This window comes from Narcine bancroftii, chromosome 2 (genome assembly GCF_036971445.1).
Source record: "Narcine bancroftii isolate sNarBan1 chromosome 2, sNarBan1.hap1, whole genome shotgun sequence".
NCBI classification, from domain to species: Eukaryota; Metazoa; Chordata; class Chondrichthyes; order Torpediniformes; family Narcinidae; genus Narcine; species Narcine bancroftii.
The window spans coordinates 204,054,754-204,075,425 of record NC_091470.1 but is presented as its reverse complement, the minus strand read 5'-3'; the positions used below and the strand labels follow the sequence as shown (position 1 = coordinate 204,075,425).

At 43.3% G+C, this 20,672-nt stretch overlaps 2 protein-coding genes across 6 annotated transcripts in view; one reads left to right on the top strand and one right to left on the bottom strand.

Moving 5' to 3' along the window:
- LOC138755013 (arf-GAP domain and FG repeat-containing protein 1-like) overlaps positions 1-20,672 on the bottom strand; it is a 146,361-nt gene that overhangs the window by 27,272 nt on the left and 98,417 nt on the right. For 4 of the 5 annotated variants that reach the window (XM_069920152.1, XM_069920150.1, XM_069920148.1 and 1 more), the window contains exons 6-7: positions 18,758-18,883; positions 12,796-13,005 (exon numbers count right to left, since the gene is read on the bottom strand). In XM_069920152.1, coding sequence (XP_069776253.1) covers positions 12,796-13,005; positions 18,758-18,883 — 336 coding nt within the window. The remainder of the gene's footprint in view (positions 1-12,795; positions 13,006-18,757; positions 18,884-20,672) is intronic. The other variant, XM_069920151.1, reaches the window with a different exon arrangement.
- LOC138755014 (ferritin heavy chain-like) lies at positions 381-7,263 on the top strand. Its single transcript, XM_069920153.1, has 2 exons — positions 381-519; positions 6,528-7,263. Exons 1-2 carry the CDS (start codon positions 454-456, stop codon positions 6,990-6,992), a joined length of 531 nt encoding a protein of 176 aa, XP_069776254.1. The 5' UTR covers positions 381-453; the 3' UTR covers positions 6,993-7,263.

Below are 20,672 nucleotides of genomic sequence, written 5' to 3'. Positions count from 1 at the left end.
GCAAATGACCCACGGAGAGGGGAGCAACAACTCAGGAGGTTAATCAATCAATGCCCTTCTCCAAAAATAAAATGAAGGAGTCAAAGTCTTCACAAAAGAAGTTACTCCGGTTTAATCCGATCACGCAGCCTACCACATGAGCTGGAATCTGGCGCTGTCTGTAATAAGTTTATACATTTTCCCCCCATGACCTGTGTTGGTTTCTTCTGGGTGTCCAGTTTCCTCCCACCCTCCAAAAGCATACGGGTTAATTGGTGTAATTGAGCAGCACAGGATGGTGGGCCAGAAGGGCTTGTTACCGTGCTATCACACATATTTTTTAAAAAAAATTTAAATCACTGAATCCAAGAGATGGGGAGAATGCATTGCATTCAGAAACCTCGCCTTCAAGAAATGCTTTCATCTCTTTTTTGATTTGAGCAACTGTTTTGTGTCGGAGCCAGTGCAGAAGAGATGACTTCCCAAGTGCGCCAGAATTACCACCTGGATTGCGAAGCCAGCGTCAACCGGCAGATCAACATGGAGCTTTTTTTTTAAAATTTTTTATTTTTCACACCATAAATCACATTAACCATGGTACACACTTTTTCCTTTTCACACATATACAGTGCCATTTTCTCCCCCCACCCTCCCTCCTCCCAACCCCCCCCCCCACCCCCCCCTCCCGTCATTTAAGGTATACAATCTAGGATACATTAAACCAGTCAGACAATGTTGTCATTCAATAAAAATACACCAGAAATTCTACTGAGTCCATTCTTTTCATTTCCTTTTCCTTCCGTTAACTTAGGTAATGATTGTCCCCGGTAGGTTTTTGCTATTGTATTTAATGTAAGGCTCCCATATTTGTTCGAATATTTCAATATTATTTCTTAAACTATATGTTATTTTTTCTAATGGAATACATTTATTCATTTCTATATACCATTGTTGTATTTTCAAATTATCTTCCAATTTCCAGGTTGACATAATACATTTTTTTGCTACGGCTAGAGCTATCTTAACAAATCTTTTTTGTGCATCCTCCAAATCAATTCCAAATTCTTTGTTTTTTATGTTACTTAGGAGGAAGATCTCTGGATTCTTTGGTATATTGTTTTCTGTTATTTTATTTAATATCTGATTGAGATCTTCCCAAAATTTTTTTACTTTCTCACATGTCCAGATTGCATGAATTGTTGTTCCCATTTCTTTTTTACATCGAAAACATCTATCAGATACTGTTGGGTCCCATTTATTTAACTTTTGAGGTGTAATGTATAGCCTGTGTATCCAGTTATATTGTATGATACGTAACCTCGTATTTATTGTATTTCTCATCGTTCCAGAGCATAACTTCTCCCATGTTTCCTTTTTTATCTTTATATTTAAATCTTGTTCCCATTTTTGTTTAGTTTTACCATTTGTTTCCTCATTCTCCTTTTCTTGCAGTTTAATATACATATTTGTTATAAATCTTTTGATTATCATTGTATCTGTAATCACATATTCAAGGTTACTTCCCTCTGGCAAACTCAAGCTGCTTCCTAATTTATCCTTCAAGTAGGATCTCAATTGGTAATATGCCAGCGCTGTATCTTGAGTTATATTGTACTTATCTTTCATTTGTTCAAAGGATAAGAATCTATTTCCTGAAAAACAATTTTCTATTCTTTTAATCCCTTTTTTTTCCCATTCTCTAAAGGAAAGGTTATCTATTGTAAAAGGGAGTAACTTGTTTTGCGTCAATATTAGTTTTGGTAATTGATAATTTGTTTTCTTTCTTTCTACATGAATCTTCTTCCAAATATTGAGGAGATTATGTAATACTGGAGAACTTCTATGTTGTACCAATTTTTCATCCCATTTATATAATATGTGTTCAGGTATCTTTTCCCCTATTTTATCTAATTCTAATCTCGTCCAATCTGGCTTTTCCCTTGTTTGATAAAAATCTGATAGGTATCTTAATTGTGCAGCTCTATAATAATTTTTAAAGTTTGGCAGTTGTAAGCCTCCTTGTTTATACCATTCTGTTAATTTATCTCGTGCTATCCTCGGTTTCCCCCCTCTCCATAAAAATTTCCTTATTATTTTCTTTAACTCCTTGAAGAATTTCTCTGTCAGTTGTATTGGCAATGCCTGAAATAAGTATAATATCCTTGGAAAAATGTTCATTTTAATACAGTTTATCCTTCCTATTAGTGTTAGTGGTAAATCTTTCCAATGCTCTAAATCGTCCTGTAATTTTTTCATTAGTGGATAATAATTGAGTTTATATAGTTGGCCGAGATTTTTGTTTATTTGTACACCTAGGTATCTTATTGCTTGCATTTGCCATCTAAATGGTGATTCCTTCTTAAATTTTGAGAAATCCGCATTATTCATAGGCATTGCTTCACTTTTATTGACGTTTATCTTGTAACCCGACACTTCTCCATATTCCTTCAATTTCTTATATAATTCTTTTATTGATAGTTCTGGTTCTGTTAAGTACACTATAACATCATCCGCAAATAAACTGATTTTATATTCCTTGTCTTTTATTTTTATTCCTTTTATATTATTATCTGTTCTTATCAATTCTGCTAGTGGTTCTATAGCTAACGCAAACAATAAAGGTGATAGTGGGCATCCCTGCCGTGTTGACCTGCTTAAGTTAAATTGCTTTGATACATGTCCATTTACTGTCACTTTCGCTAACGGTCCCTTATATAATGCTTTAATCCAATTAATATACTTCTCCGGTAAACTGAATTTTTGCAATACTTTGAACAAATAATTCCATTCTACTCTGTCAAAGGCCTTTTTTTGATAAATCCAGTTTGGTCTAAATTTACCATTTTCGGTACATACTCTGCTAATCTGTTTGCTAATAGTTTAGCTATTATCTTATAATCTGTGTTAAGTAAAGATATTGGTCTATATGACGCTGGTGAGAGTGGATCTTTCCCTTGCTTTAGTATTACTGTAATTATTGCTGTTTTACATGAATCTGGTAAGCTTTGTGTTTTATCAATCTGGTTGATTACTTCCAGGAGGGGCGGAATTAATAATCTTTAAATGTTTTGTAGAATTCTATTGGGAATCCATCCTCTCCTGGTGTCTTATTATTTGGTAATTTTTTTATTATCTCTTGTATTTCTACTATTCCAAATGGCTCTGTTAATTTATTTTGTTCCTCTATTTGTAGTTTTGGTAGTTCAATTTTAGTCAGAAATTCATCTATTTTCCCTTCTTTCCCTTCGTTTTCAGTTCGGTATAATTGTTCATAGAATTCTCTAAAGTTTTCCTTAATTTCTTTTGGATTATATGTAATGTGTTTGTCTTTTTTCCTTGATGCCAATACCATTTTCTTAGCTTGTTCTGTCTTAAGCTGCCATGCTAGGATTTTGTGCGTTTTTTCACCTAGTTCATAATATTTCTGTTTTGTCTTCATTATATTCTTCTCCACCTTATATGTTTGTAGTGTTTCATATTTTATTTTTTTATCCGCCAATTCTCTTCTTTTAGTTGTATCTTCCTTCATTGCTAATTCGTTTTCTATATTTACTATTTCCCTTTCCAACTGCTCTGTTTCCTGATTATAGTCCTTCTTCATCTTGGTTACATAACTTATTATTTGCCCTCTAATGAATGCTTTCATTGCATCCCATAGTATAAACTTATCTTCCACTGATTCCGTATTTATTTCAAAATACATTTTTATTTGTTTTTCAATAAATTCTCTAAAATCCTGCCTTTTAAGTAACATGGGGTTTAATCTCCATCTATACATTCTTGGAGGGATGTCTTCTAACTTTACTGTCAATATTAAGGGTGAATGGTCCGATAGTATTCTAGCTTTATATTCTGTTTTTCTTACTCTATCTTGCATACGAGCTGATAACAAAAATAGGTCTATTCTTGAGTATATTTTATGTCTAGCCGAGTAATATGAATATTCCTTTTCCTTTGGGTGTTGTTTCCTCCATATATCCAAAAGTTGCATTCTTTCCATCGATTTGATTATAAATTTGGTTACTTTGTTCTTTCTGTTAATTTTTTTCCCAGTTTTGTCCATATTTGAATCCAAATTCAGGTTGAAATCCCCTCCTATTAATATGTTTCCTTGCGTATCTGCTACCTTCAAAAAGATATCTTGCATAAACTTTTGATCTTCTTCGTTAGGTGAATATACATTGAGTAGATTCCAAAACTCTGAATATATCTGACATTTTATCATTACATATCTCCCTGCTGGATCTATTATTTCCTCTTCTATTTTAAATGGCACTTTTTTAACTAATTAATATAGCTACTCCTCTTGCTTTTGAATTATACGATGCTGCTGTTACGTGTCCTACCCAATCTCTCTTTAATTTCTTGTGCTCAAATTCAGTTAAATGTGTTTCTTGCACAAATGCTATATCAATTTTTTCTTTTTCAGTAAATTTAGCAGTTTCTTCCTTTTAATTTGGTTATGTATTCCATTAATATTTAAAGTCATATAGTTCAACGTAGCCATTTCATACTTTGTTTATCTTCCCTTTCCGTTTCTCCATCATTACCTTTCCTTCTTATCCATTTCTGTTTTCTTGTTTTGAACCCTTTATAAGACAACATTCCTAAAACATCAAACATTTTCCTTATTCTCCTATTTAAAACTTCTTTAGCCCCAATCTCCCCTTCCCCTCCTGAGTTGTCCTTTATCCCTTGTCGGACAACCACATCTCCCCTCTCCATTTGGATTTGCGAATTCACTCGCAAGCGTCAGCTGATTTTGCAGTGACCGCAACTCCTCCCCACCCAGCCCCCCCAGAAAAGATTTCACTTTTCATATGTAACAAAGGTCACTCTTTTAGTTCCCTCCTTATTCCCTCTATTCCATTTCCTTCCCTTATTAATTCTTGTCTATACTATCTATATTTTCCTCTAAATACGGATACATTCATGTATGCACATTATACATATACACACATATACCTCTTTACCCACATACATATAAATCGTGGTCATTTTTACTCTTATTACATATCTTCATCTCTCTGGTTGTTTTGTAGTTGTTCTGCAAATTTCCTTGCTTCCTCTGGATCCGAGAATAGTTTTTTTTTCCCATAAGATCGTTTTCGATGTATTGAACTCCTTTCTCTTCTTCAGGAGTTCAAAACTTATGTGTCTTTTTAGTTCTCAGTCTTTTGTACTCTCGTTACACGTCTTCATCCCTCAGTCTATTTTGTAATTGTTCTGCAAATTTTCGTGCTTCCTCTGGATCCGAGAATAGTCTGTTTTGTTGTCCTGGAATAAATATTTTCAATACCGCTGGATGCTTTAGTATAAATTTATACCCTTTCTTCCATAAAATCGCCTTTGCTGTATTGAACTCCTTTCTCTTCTTCAGGAGTTCAAAACTTATATCTGGATAAATGAAGATTTTTTGCCCTTTGTACTCCAGTGGCTTATTGCCCTCTCTTACTTTTTCCATTGTCTTCTCCAGTACCTTTTCTCTTGCAGTATATCTTAGGAATTTTACTAAAATAGATCTTGGCCTTTGTTGTGGTTGTGGTTTAAAGGCCAATGCTCTATGTAACCTTTCTATTTCCATATCTTGCTGTAGTTCTGGACATCCTAGGATCCTGGGGATCCAATCTTTTATAAACTCTCTCATATTCTTGCCTTCTTTATCTTCCTTAAGGCCCACTATCTTTATGTTATTTCTTCTGTTATAATTTTCCATTATATCTATTTTCTGAGCTAACAGTTCTTGTGTCTCTATAACTTTTTTATTAGATTCCTCTAATTTCTTTTTTAAGTCCTCTACCTCCATTTCTACTGCTGCTTCCCGCTCTTCCATCTTGTCCATTCTCTTTCCCATTTCTGTTAAGGTCATATCTATTTTATTCATTTTCTCTTCTGTATTGTTTATTCTTCTTCTTAAATCATTAAATTCTTGCGCTTGCCATTCTTTAAATGACTCTATGTATTCTTTAATAAGAGAAAGTATATCCTTTATCTTGCCTTTCCCTTCTTCTATTTCACTGTACTCTTCCTCTTCCTCTTCTTCTTCCTCTGGGTTGGTCATCTGTTGTTTCTTTGTTGCCCTTTTCTTCTCTTCTTTCTTGTTTTCATTGTCTTCTATGTTCTCCTCTTGCTGCAGGTGTTCTGCAGCTGTCATTGCCGGCTGTGGAGATCGACTCCCCAGCTGGTCACCCCTCCCGTCGGTGTGTTTTTTTGCATGCGCATGCGCGGTTGCGCACTTTTACTCGGCTCAGCGAGCCATTTTTGTAGTCCACTTTCTACCAACCTGAGGGAGCGGGTTTCTCTCTCCACCGCGGGCCTCTTCGAACAGGTATGGCCTTCTCCTTCTTCTTCCGTTGTCTTCTCTTCCTCTCTTCTTACCGTTGATTTCGATTTTTCTTTTTTCGTCGCCATCTTCTTTCCACCTTTATATTCACTTTTCTTTAATTTTTATTTTTGTGCCTTTGTGTTTTCCTTTGTTTTTTCTGACTTTTCTGGAGAGGACTGGAGTTCACCGTCCGGCCACTACTCCATCACGTGACTCCCCCAACATGGAGCTTTATGCTTCCTACGTCTACCTGTCTATGTCGGCTTACTTTGATCGCGATGATGTGGCATTGAAGAACTTCGCCAAGTTCTTCTTGGATCAGTCCCACGAGGAGCGGGAGCACATGGAGAAACTGATCAAGTTTCAGAACCAGCGTGGGGGACGTGTGATTCTCCAGAACGTTTCGAAACCTGACCGGGACGAGTGGGGCAATGGTCTTGAAGCCTTGCAGTGTGCCCTGCACCTGGAAAAGACCGTCAACCAGTCTCTCCTGGATCTCCACAAACTTGCCTCTGACAAGAATGACCCTCATATGTGTGACTTCTTGGAGACTCACTACCTGCATGAGCAGGTCGAGGCCATAAAGAAGCTTGGAGACATGATCACCAATCTGACCTGCATGGGCGCTCCTCAGTCTGGCATGGCCGAGTATCTGTTTGACAAGCATCCACTAGGAGAGAGCAGCTAGGACAGCACACCTCAGGAAATCAGTGTGCCAATCATTCCATTTTCATCACGCCGATGCTTTTCTCTAGATGATCTTTTCCCCAATTGTGAATCTGTTTTGGTGACGTCAATTTTAAATGGTGTTGACTTGTTTGTGAATTAAGTGGAAGAAGTAAATCAAATGTGAAGCAAACTTTGTACCTGGTTTCTATTAAAATAAGGAAAAACATGTAAACTGGCACAACTGAGGATCTGTTGCTAAATAAAAGTTGCCAAAAGTTAAAAAAAAAGAATGGTGCTCTGAGGAATAGTCAGCGAGTTGGCATGGACAGAGTCATCTTTAGATGGTTAAATATCAGAACAGAGCGGCATGGTTGGTTACAGCACCAACGACCCAGGTTTGAAACCTGGGCTGTCTATAAGGAGTTTGTACATTCTCCTTGTGTCTGCGTGGGTTTTCCCCGGGTGGGGGGGCGGGGGGTGCTCCAGTTTCCTCCCACCATTCAAAACATACCAGGGCTGTAGGTTAATGGGCGGCACGGACTCGTGGGCCAAAATGGCCTGTTACAGTGCTAAATGTCTCAATTTTAAAAGAAACACAGGTTCAATGAAGATTTTTTCCTGGCCCGCAGGAAAAAGCAAAAGAATCTCAGGTGCGTGTGATGTAATGTATGTACTCTGACAATAAATTTGAACTGGTAATATTGACAGCGTACTGATTGTAGAGTTCAGGAGGGGAAAATCAGGGGAGCCCAGTCCTCATCAAGGGGTCAGCAGTGGAGAGGGTAAATAACTTTAAATTCCTGGGTGTCAACATCTCTGAAGCTCTACCATGTCAATGCATTCATGAAGAAGACTCGCCAGTGGCTATACTTCGTCAGGGGTTTTGAGGAGATTCGGTCAGAAGGCATTCTATGGAGAGCATTCTGACTGGCAGCATCATTGTCTGGCATGGAGGTGCCAATGCACAGGACAGGAAAAGAGTAGAGGGTTGTGAACTCAGCTAGCACCATCATGGGCATCAGTCTTCATTCCACTGAGGGCATCTACAAGAGGTAATGTCTCAAGAAAGCAGCCTCTATCATCAAGGACCCCCACCACCCTCTTCTCACTGCTACCATCAGGAAGGAGGTACAGGAGCCTGAAGGCAAACACCCAACAGTACAGCAGCAGCTTCTTCCCCTCCGCCATCAGATTTCTGAATGGACATTGAATCACAGACACTGCCTCACTTTCTCTCCTTTATTTAAAAATGGAATTTAGAACAATCTTGCACTTGTAATGCTGCGCAAAACAATGAATTTCATGACATGTTCATGACAGTAAATTCTAATTCTATATCAATCTTCCCAATTAAAATATTTACCAAATTAGAACGGATGATCCCTGGATTCAATGGGAATTAACTCAAAGGCAATTAATCTGTCAGGATTATGGGTCAGGGAAGGGTTTAGTCCAGTATTTCTCGACTGAAGCTCCACACACCTCTGGTGGTCCATGGGTTTGTTACAGTGATCTCATGAAGACAAAGATTACTGACTTATTTTAAAAAATTCTTCAAATGATTTTCCATTGAAAATTAGATCAGATCAGATACAATTTATTAATTTTTTAAATTTTTAATTTAGACATACAGGCCATTTCGGCCCACAAATCCACGCCGCCCAATTACCCTACAACCCCGGTACATTTCAAATGGTGGGAGGAAACTGGAGCCCCCGAGGGAAACCCAGGCAGATGTGGAGAATGTACAAACTCCTTACAGACAGCGCAAGGATTTGAACCCCAGGCCCAATCACTGGGGCTGTAAAGACCATCTAACCGCTCCACCAACCAGGCTTCCCCTATTGTCATGTAATAAAACACAAATGTAGTATTATATGAAATTGCCCTTAGACTGCCAAAAGGCAGACAAAGATTTGTATTATCATTACCTGGTCCTCCTCCTAGTCAAAGAAAGCAAAGCAAGTGAACATCTCTCCAGTTTCATTTTTAAATGTTGTAGACATACAGCTTGGAAACAGGCCCTTCAGGCCCACAAGCCCATGCTCCCCAAATACCTAAGTGACCTCTTTACATTTTGGACAGTGGACAGAAACTGGAGCACCCCGAAGAGCCTGACGCAGGGAGAACGTACGTACAAACTCCTTACAGATAGCGTCCAGAATCGAACCTGGGTCACCGGCTCTGCTAACCTCTAGGAAAGAAAACAATAATCCCAGCGGTGGTGATGGAAGGATGGAAGGGGTTTGAGCTTGCTTGTCACATACCCACCCTCCCCCATCGATGTCTACAGTTTATAAAGAGTCCACTGGAGTCGAGGAATACTTAAATCGGTCTATGCATGACAAAAGGTCGAGAACCATGAGCTTGCCACATTTACCACAGAAACAAGAGATTCAATGCAATGGAAATGAATGGCTTTGGATTCTAGTCAACATATGAATAGAAGAAATAGGAGCCAGTCAACAGGTTATGGATAATCTGGCTGTTGATTCAGCTTCTTTTACACGGCTGTCTCCAAAACCCATAATTCTCCAATTCTTTAAAAGTCCATCTATCTGTGTCTTTATTACATTCAATGAGGCAGCCTGTACTGCTTCATTGGGCAGAGAAACCCACAGATTCACTGTTCTTTGCAAGAATCATTTCCTTCTCATCTCAGTCTTCAACCTATTCCCTGGAATCTTGAGGCTACATCCCCTAGTCCTACTCTCTCCTGCCAATGGAAACAACCATCCTGCTTCTATCTCATCTATTCCATTCACAATTTTATCCAACTCTTTGACATCCTCCCTCATTCTTCCAAGCCCCAGTAAGTACAGACGCAGAGTACGCAATCTCTCCTTGTTCATTTTGGGAATCAACCTGGTGAACCTTCTCTGCAAGACGTCAGGGAGCGGTGGGTGCCTGGAATGCATTGGCAGGGGCTGAAACAATAGGGACATTTAAACGATTCTTGGGCACATGGATGCAAGAAAAATAGAGGGAAGGTTTAGAATGTTGAGTAGGTTTATATAGTGGGCCAAAGGGCCTACACTGTGCTGTAATGTTCTATGAATGCGCATCGTGTAATGATTTTGACACAAGGGCATTTCACCCATTGCGTTTACAGATTCCACTCCCTCCCCCCACACCAACAAAGCAACTCTCTCGACTTCCTGCCACCATCCCTTTCTCCGTAATCTGGCCAACTTTCCCCACCATACCTTGATCCAATTTAACCCACAGTGGAACCTGCCTCCGTCTCGTCTGCATCCAGGGTGGTCCAGATTGCAAGCAACACACTGCCTGCAAAGAGTTTCCTCACGCCACTCTCTCCCTCCCCATTTAGTACCCATGCCATGTCCTCCTCAGCAGCCAGGGCAACTGTCTGCCAGACCCCTCAACGGTCACTGGGTGAAGTCCCCATCACTGAGTTACCCAAAAGGGACCAGGGTGTGACACATTCCACCAGCTGACATGATATCAAGGACATTAAAGTTTCCTTGTTGAAAAGCGGGACAAAATGTCCCATTAAGGCTAGGGAAGGTTGATAAGAGGGTAAAGTAATCTCCATTTGCGGGGTGGGGGGGGGCGGGCAGTGGGGATCAGAGTGATCTCCTGGGTTGAGCAGCATCAGTGGAGAAAAGGAATGGTCACCATTTGATTTTTTTTTTCTCATATCACCATTTGATTTTTTTTTCTCATAACTTTAACAATACAGCACAGTAGAAACCATGAAACCAGTCCTGCCTAATTTCACCGGATTCACCTACTGACCCCGTACAGTTTTGGAGGGTGGGAGAAACCCACGCAGGTATCATGGAGAATGTACAAACTACTTACAGACAGTGGCGGATTCTAACCTGGGTCACTGGCGCTGTGATACTGTTGTTCTAACCACTTTGCTGAATAGTATACCAGCAATTCAAGGTGTAAAGGATGTTTGGTGTGGGATGATGGGGATGAGGGAAATTGTGTAGTTGACCCAAAGATCGTGTTTTCTTTTACTCACGACCTGACCTGTTTCTTTCAAGGTCTGGTCTGTGGACACCAATATCTCTGAGCAGAAAGCCCTGGAAAAGGTAGTGGACAGAGCCCAAGTCATCACAAGCAAAACCCTCCCCACCATCGAGGACATCTCCAGGGAACGCTGCCATCGGAGAGCAGCCGCAATCTTCGATGATCCATACTACCTAACACATGATCTATTCTCGCTGCTACCATCAGGAAAGAGATCTAGGTACCACACAAAGCACGCCACCAGGTTCAGAAACAGCTACTCCCCCTCCACATCAGACTCCTCAAGGGCAAACTCAATCAGGGACTCATTTAAGAACTCTTACATTTTTACTGCATTGACTTTTTTTCTCTGTATTGCTGTCAGTTTATTTACATTTCTTTATATGTTTACATGTGCATGTTGAATACAGTTATTTTTGCATTACCAGTAAGTGGTAATTCTGCCTTGCCCACATGATAAAGAATCTCAGGGTTGTACACAATGTAATGCATGTACTCTGATAATAAATTGGAAATGTCAGCCAGCAGAGTCCCTGCTCGCAGTTGAACCATCTACCCTCTACTGATCAACGGTCACACCACCAACTCTAATGGCTACATTCCATTTCCAAGCCAATGAGAGCACCTTTGTGTGGCAGTCAGTGCAATGCTATTATAGGCCCAGAGCCCAGGGACTCAATCCTGCACTGTCTGTAACGAGTTTGTACATTCGCCCTGCGTCTACATGGGTTTTCTCCAAGTGCTTCGATTTCCTCCCTCCCTTCCAACTGTACAGGGATTGCAGGCCAATTGGATGCAATTGGGCAGCAAGGGCTAGTGGGCCAAAAGGGCCAGTTACTGTGCTGTACATCTCCATTTAAAATTTAAATGTAAAAAGATCTGCCAGTGCACAATCTGGCAGAGATGAAACTACTCCGCCCCAGACTTTGAGAAACCACAAGACATCACATGTAGCACAAGACATCACATACAGCACCCACCCCGCCAAATGACTTCACCTGCAACTCCCTCTGCCTTTGCAAAAGCAGGTGGCACATTAAGACAAGCAGAATTAGGCCCATTGTGTCTGGAATCTTGACTGATGTATTCTCCCATTCGCCTGCCTTTTCCCCTACTACATTAAATTAAGTGACCCCCCCCCCCCCAACAAAACCAGCCAGTTTCTTCACCAACCTTTATGTGTGAGATTACACACTAGCAGATTGAAGGACACTTTCCTTCCCGCCTTAAATTAAACTGGCTTTGGTCCATACTAAATGATCTCCCTTCGCACTCCATACTGTGTCGTACTTTTTGAACTCTGTATTGGATGTCTGCTGGACTGCTTCCAAAGCAACCTCAATCACTGTGTCTCAGTTCTATAGAACATTACAGCACAGAAACGTGACATTCAGCCCTTCTAGTCTGTTCTGGTCCATTTTTATGCCGAGTCCCACTGACCTGCACTCATTCCATAGCCCTCCATACCCTTCCCATCCATGTACCTGTCCAAATTCTTCTTCAATATTAAGATCGAGACCACATTCACCACTTCAGCTGGAAGCTCATTCCATACTCCCACCACTCTCTGTGTGAAGAACCTTAAACCTTTCCCCTATCACCCTTAACCCATGTCCTCTAGTTTGTATCTCACCTATCCTCAGTGGAGAAAGCTCTATCAAATCTCTCCTCATTCTTATACGCTCCAGGGAATAAAGTCCTAACCTGTTTAAATGTGACAACGAACTTGAACTTTCACAGCATGCCCATGTCCCTGGAATGTCAGGGATCATGTCATTTCTCACCCCAGCCCCTTCCAGCGACATTTCACTGTAGCTTACCTGGAGTGGACTGAGGGGCATTAAAGATGCTTTCTAAATCTGCGAGCGCTGCATATTTGTCGGCTTGTGAGGTGGCATTTTTACCGGAGGTGATGGCCGTTGAACTTGCGGGTGCAGAAGTGGCGGGAGAGCTAGTGAACGCTCCAAAACTAGTGCTGGAAGATTTTGGGAAGGTATCAAAGTTTGCAAAGTTAGCGCTGCTCGAACCACCTGTTGCAAATGGAGAAAAAAAAGGAAATGGGAAGAAAAAAACTAAACAGAAATAAAACTGAAAAGAAAAAAAAATTTGACACAAGAAACAAACAATGTTCACATGGGGTTTTGCACAGCCTGTTGTGAATCGATGCTTGGAGCTACTCTCATAGATGGTGTGGAATCAAAATTGGGTTTGTCTATCAACTCTGCCCTCACCGCCGTCTGGGATGTGGGTGAATTGTACTGCATTCTCACGCGCAAAAAGACAACGCGAGGACTTCAGGGGCAAGCAAACAATCTGCTGGAGGAGCTCAGCGGGCCAAGCAGCAGCGGCGGGAGAAAGGGAATGGTTCATGCTTCAGGCCAGGGCCCTCCATTTTGGCTCAGCCTGTACTGACCATTCTTTCTCTCGCCCTGATACTGCTGCACCCGCGGAGCTCCTCCAGCAGATAGCTTGTTGCTTTGGGTTCCAAAGCTTGCAGGCCTCCAGACTGTGAGGACTTCGCCCCATTTGAGGGTCAGTAGTTTCTTTAACAATGTTTAAGAGTTGCTTCATCTAAAAGGAGCAAAAGGCAACAACTTCAATGGTGATTTCAGCCACGCTGCAAACATTTTATGAAATTTTAACATTGAGAACCCAGCTGTTCGAGAAAGTTCTCATTCGTTAAAGAGAGTGACAAATCAGCAGGCTGGAATCTACTCATTTCACCCACCTTCTTCCTGAGAGGAATGGTACACCTTCTTGGATAAAACCATGGAACTTTACAGCAAGGAAATATCCTTTCTAGCCTGTGCTGAACTGTTAGTCTGCCTCACCCCACTGACCTGCACCCAGACCACAGGTCTCCATATCCATCCTGTCCATGGACTTGCCCAAGCTTTTCTTAAATGTAAAATTTGAGTCCTCATTCACTACTTCAGCCGGCAGCTCATTCCATACTCCCACCGCTCTGTGTATAGTAGTTCCCCTTAAACATTTTCCCTTTCAACTTTAACCAATGTCCTATGGTTTGCATCTCACCCAACTTCTGTGGAAAAAGCCAACTTGCCTTTACTCTATCTGTACTCCTCATAATTTTAAACACCTCTATTAAATCTCCCTTCATTCCTCTACGCTCCAGGGAATAAAGTCCTAACCTGTTTAACCTTTCCTTGCAACTCAATTCCTCAAGTCCAGCAATATCCCAGTAAATTATCTCTGGACTCTTTCAATTTTATTGATATCTTTCCTGATTCATGCAACCAAAACTGCACACAATTCTCCAAATTTGCCCTCACCAGTGTCTTATACAACTTTACCATATCATCCCAACTCCTATTCTCAGTACTTTGCTTTATGAAGATCAATACACCAAAAACTCTCTTTACAACCCTATCAACCTATGTCGCCACTTTCAGGGAATTGTGAATCTGTATTCCCAGATCCCTCTGTTCTACCGCACTCCTCAGTGCCCAATCATTCACTGTGTATGTCCGTTCTTGGTTTGTCCTTCCTAAATTCAACTCCTCACATTTGTCTGCATTAAACTCCATCTGCCATTTTACTGCCCATGTCTTCTTTTTTCTGGTGCTTTGCCAACCAATCCCATTCTGCTTTCTAGATCTCTCTATCTTGTCTTTACTCAAAATAGCACGGATGACATCCAGAGAGTCCTACATGGACAAAGCTTTTCACCCATCACTCAAACTCTCTTCAGCCAGAGGGAAGTCGATTTGAGAAGGGAAAGAGTTTTGACCAACTGAATGTGGAAGAGAATTGATGAACATAACATAAAGCTCTGAGAAAGGTAGTGGGCATAGCCCAGGACACCTCAGGCAAAATCCTCCCCACCATCGAGAACGTCCACGGAGAACGCTGCCATTGGAGAGCAACAGCGAACATCCAGAATCCACATCACCCAGCACACACTGCTGTCATCAGGAAAGGTGGCCTTGGGGCCACAGGACTCACACTACCAAGTTCAGGAACAGCCTCTACCCCTCCACCGTCAGACTCCTCAATGACAAACTCAATTAGAGACTCATTTAAGGACTCTTTTTTTTGCACTTTATTGATTTTTTTCCTCTCTGTATTGCAGTCAGTTGTTTACATTTCTTTATTTGTTTGCATGCATACATTGCATGCAGTTTAAGTGGTAATTCTGCCTGGCCCACTGGAAAAAGAATCTCAGAGTTGCATGTGATGCCATGTATGACAATAAACCTGAAATTTGAACTGACCTTCCCAGTTAAGAATTCACTAAATTAGACATTATACTGGCCTCAAAGCACAGTACCTGGGAACTGAAGACTAATTTCTCTGAGCATCCAAAGAAGCAGCTTGTGCTGAACAATCTCAAACCCCCACTCTGTGCAAAACTGCTGCGTCAAGACACATATGGTACTTAATGTAGTCTAACAAAATCTGTGGTCCCGCCTCCTGCAGAGTCAAAACTACGAGCCCAACACTTCTCATATTCAGCAACTATGAGATGGTTAGCGCAGGGCTATTGCAGTGCCAATGACCCGGGTTTGAATCTGTTTGTAAGCAGTTTGTACGTTCTCCCCGTGTAGCCGTGGGGTTCCTCCTGGTCATCCAGTTTCCTCCCACCCTCCAAAACGTAGAGGGGTGAGAGGTTAATTGTTATATTTGGGCAGCACAGGCTCATTGAACATCTAAATTTTTTTTAAATTTAAAATGCTTGGCTCTATTGAGGGGACTTAAATCATTTCATGAGCAGATTCAGCATGGTTCCAGAAGGGTAAATTTTAATAGTACTGTTTGAGCAGTAACAAGCAACTAGGAAGGGGGACAGTAGTAGGTTTTAGTAACACTGACTCATCGAAAGTCATCTAAAGTGGTATCACCAAAGAGATAGGTGCAGCTGGTCAGTCAGCTGCTGATTTACACGCCACAGACCCAGCTCTGAACCCAACCTCTGCCTGGACTTTGCACCCTCTCCCTGCAACAGCGCTGAGGCTCTGGTTTCCTGTCTAGGCTGGTAGTAGAGTGGCCATTTCCAAAACGGAGGCCATGCGTGAGAAAACGCTCTCAGTTTGTGGGGGGGGGGGGGGGGGAGAAAGGAGACACTGCAGCACCCTGGGGTCTGTGGGCCTAGCACATGTGCAGTGGATTGGAGTACCAGGGCCTCTAGGGTCACTTCCCCCTCCTTCCAGTGGAAGTGACAAGAGTGACACTAGTGACCGTAGTACTCCAATCCATTGCCCATGCGCCAGCTGGCATTAGCGCATGTGCGCATGAAGAAACATGGCCACACTGTCAATGGACCCCAGGACGTCCCCCCTTTCTTCCTCTACACCCCCAAACAGAGGAAAAATTAATATCTAGAGCAAAGTGGCGCCGGACGGAGGACAGATTACTCAGAAGCTGGATGGTCTGGCCTAAAACCAGATGTCCCGACCACCCTAGCTAGTAGGTTAGTTTATGATTGTAGATTGCTTCTAACATGCAGGTCAGTGGTAGAATATGGGGGAAAGAGGGTTAGGGAAGGTGGGAGGAGAGGGGATGGTCGTTGACATTTAACTAGACAGAGTATCAAGGACTTTGCTCAACACAATCTGAGCAAACGTAATGCACTTACTTCCATACTTTCTGTGGTGGAATAATTAAAATAAAATTTTGTAAAGAACTGTAATGTCAAATCAATAATATTCGGCCTTATTTTGAACATTTCAAGTGCTGAAGCATACAACTTGACAGATCATGTCAGGCAGTGGAATCATTCGCAGTTCTACTTCTGGTTGCAGGAATTTGGACAAGTGCATGGACAAGCACAGACTAGAGAGGCTGAAGGGGCCTGTTTCTGTTCTTTGGTTGTAAGGATTCTACTCCCTACTCGCAAATTATCCTTCTCTGCCGTATCTGTTCCCAAGATGAGGTCGTTCAGTTCAGATCATCTGAAATGTCCACCACCTTCCACAAACATGGCTTCCCCTCCCCCACCATAAACTCAGCCCTTCCTGCATCTCCTCCATTTCCTGCTTATATTCTCTGGCCCCCTCTGCCCCCCCAGACGAAACAAACACAGGATTCCCCTCGCCTACCACGCTACTAACCTCCGCATCTCACACATTATTCTCCTTAATTTCTGCCACCTACAACATGATCCCACCAACAAACCTCTTCTCTTCTCCTCCCCTCTCTGCCTTCCGTAGGGGCCGCTCTCTCTCTGTGACTCCCTCGTCCATTCATCCCTCCCCACCAATCGCCCACCCCACTCCCTCAAGAAGCCCACTCCAGCGCCTTCCCCTGTGGCTGCAGGAGTGCCACACTTGAGGTCATAACACCCTCCCCCCACCCCCCCTCACTACCATTCAGGGCCCCAAACAGTCCTTTCAAGTGAAGCAACACATCCACGGGAGTAATCTACTACATCCAGTGCTCCCTTTGTGGCCTTCTCTACATCAGAGAGACAGGGTACAGACTGGAAGATTGCTTCACTGAGCACTTTTGCTTTTGTCTGGACCAGTGACATGGATCTCCAACCACTTCAATTCTGCGCCCACTCACACGTACTGTCAAACCAAGACCACCCGTCTGGGCACTCTCCAACCGGACGGCATTAACATCAGCCTACGGCTTCTGCTTGCCTACTCTCCCTTCTCCCTCCCTTCCCTTTCATCCAGCTCTGCACTCTCTTCCCTCTCCATTCACCCCTTCCCCCTGTTTGCTGCTGTGCCCTCCCTTCCTTATCCACCTATTACCTTCTGCCTGTGAGACTGTGCTCCTCCCCTGCCCCTCTTCCCCACCATTTTATTCAGGTGCCTGTCTACATTTTGCTCATCCCTCGATGAAGGGCTCATCCCTCGATGAAGGGCTCATCCCTCGATGAATGGGGAGGTTCTGTATCTTTATCTTTGCTGTATAAAGTACACTGTTTGATCAGCGGTGCGCTTTTACTTCCGATCACAGTGCCTTAAACTGTTGTACTATGCATGGGTTGGCCAGCAGGATTGCGAGCAAAACAGACTTTCTCGCTGCACCTCAGAACAGGCGACAGTAAACTTCAATGTGAGGAGAATGTGACGCCAGTCTCGTCTGGTCAAGCCCTGCAATCCACCCATGACACCTGAGCATCTGTCATCATTACCACCTAGCTGGAATGTATGCCGGTGTATAGGACAATCCAAACTTTTAAATGTTGTCTCAAAATCAGGATCATCTTATACACCGGGTTTAAAATCTGAATCTTGCCAGCAAAGTCTCAACGCCACTGCCATCTTCCTCCTCCTCCTCCATATCCTAACCTTATCCTGCTGGTTCCGACACAAGTATCCCAGTCAGGCCCTAGGCACACCCGCCTCACGTTGACAACCCAGCTCACCTTCATGCAAGTGTCTTGGTCAGGCCCCAGGCGCACTCTACCACCTTTCTCGTGGTGACAACCCGGCTCATCTCCACGCAAATGTCCCAGTCAGGTCCTGGGCGCACTCTACCACCTTTCTCGTGTTGACAACCTGGATCACATCCACGTAAATGGCAACGGCGAAAAGAAAGCTAGCTGACAATTTTCTGCTTGGAGAAATGGTGAAAATCTTCCTACTAAGTGCATCATTTCCATTTGTTTCCATGACTCCTGTGTGGTAATGACCTTCCTACCCTCACCACCTTGACTGAAGACATTTCTCCGGATACCCCTGTGGTTTCACCCCCCCCCCCCACTTCCGGTCCGCTGCCCACCTCAAAAGTACACATCACATTTTGATCAACACAAATGCCAAAACGTTAGGAGCTGGGCATCTCCGCAAACATCACTGGATACTGTACCTGATGTTGAGGTCTGGACTTGGAAAGGGGTCTGACTGGCTGGAGTGAAGCTTCCGACACTACTACCCACTCCACCACCGCTGAATGCGTTAAAGGTCGGAAACCCAGGGTGTGCAGTTTGCTGGACTAAATTTTAAAAAAAATTATGTTATAACCTCAGGAAACAGCATCACATTCACACGTTGCTTTGCCTAACACCTACCTACCTGTACACAATGCTGGAGAAACTCAGCTGGTCAAACAGTGTTCTTTATGTTTCAGGCTTGAATCCTTCAAGGTATTGAAATATGTCAGCAGGTGCCTGAACAAAATGGTGGGGGGGAGGGGGGAATGAGAGGGGGAGGAGCACTTACCCAAAGGCAGGAGGTGACAGGTGGATTAGAGAGGGGAGCGCACATGGGGAGGAGGGAGGGCTTTCTGAATGGGGAGGGAAGGGGGTGGAGCATTTACCCAAAGGCAGGAGGTGACAGGTGGAGAAGAGAGGGGAGCGCACATGGGGAGGAGGGAGGGCTTTCTGAATGGGGAGGGAAGGGGGTGGAGCATTTACCCAAAGGCAGGAGGTGACAGGTGGATAAGAGAGGGAACGCACATGGGGAGGAGGAAGGGCTTTCTGAATGGGGAGGGAAGGGGATGGAGCACTTACCATAAGGCAGGAGGTGACAGATGGACAAGAGAGGGAGCGCATATGGGGAGGAGGGAGGGCTTTCTGAATGGGGAGGGAAGGGGATGGAGCACTTACCATAAGGCAGGAGGTGACAGATGGATAAGAGAGGGAGCGCATATGGGGAGGAGGGATGGCTTTCTGAATGGGGAGAGAAGGGCGTGGAGAGCTGGAGGAAAGGAGACAGAGGGATGGGGAAGGGAGGGAGAATGGAGAGTAGGCTCTGCAGAAACTGGACGAGTACCCAGGTGGAAAATCAAGGGTTGTTCCTCCAATTTATGGGTGGTCTTAGCGGGATAGTACACGAGGCCATGGAGGCGGGACGTGGATGAATTGGATGGCCACTGGGAATCCTTGTCACTGATGCAGACAGAGCGAAGGTGCTCAGTAAAGCGATCTCCAGACTGCGCCCAGTCTCTCTGATGTAGAGAAGCCCACAACAGGAGCACCGGATGCAGTAGGTAACTCCGACGGATTCACAAGTAAAATGCTGCCTCACTTGAAAAGAATGTTTGGGGCCCTGAATGGTGGTGACGGAGGGTGTACCACTTCCTGCAGCCACGGGGGATGGTGCCGGGGGGGCAAATGGTGGGGAGAGATGAGTGGACGAGGAACTCATGGAGGGAGCGGTCCCTGCGGAAGGGAGAAAGGGGAGGATGTGGTGGGTTCATTTTGTAGGTGGCAGAAGTTGCAGAGGATAATGTGTTGGATCCGGAGGCTAGTAGGGTGGTAGGTGAGGACAAGGGGAATCCTGTCTGAGGGCAGAGGGGGTCAGGTCAGATGAGCAGGAAATGGAGGAGACGTGGGTAAGGGCTGAGTTGATAATGGTGGAGGGGAAGCCATGTTTGTGGAAAAAGGAGGACATTTCAGATTATCTGGTCTGGAAGACTTCATCTGGGGAACAGATACGGTAGAGATGCGGAAATTGGGAGAAAGAAATCGAATCCTTGCAGGGGACTGGCCGTGAAGATGTGCAGTTGAAATAGCTGTGGGAGTTGGTGGTTTGTAAAATATGTCTATGGAAAGCCTGTCTCCCAAAATGGGGACAGAGAGATCAAGAAAGGGGGGAGTGTTGCCAGAGATGAACCAGGTGAATATATTTTTCCATATCTTGATGAAGGGTTCAAGCCCGATACATTGGTTCTGTATCTTGACCTTTGCTATTAAAGTACAGCATTTGCCTCACTGAGTTTCTCCAGTAGTGTGTTTTCTACATTATGCATTGACTACCTACCTGTAATCGAAGTTACAACA

Coding starts and splice junctions, on each gene's coding strand:
- LOC138755014 (XM_069920153.1), top strand. CDS start 454: ATGACTTCCCAAGTGCGCCAGAATTACCACCTGGATTGCGAAGCCAGC. Junction 520..6,527: donor GCGTCAACCGGCAGATCAAC/ATGGAGCTTTTT, acceptor GACTCCCCCAAC/ATGGAGCTTTATGCTTCCTA.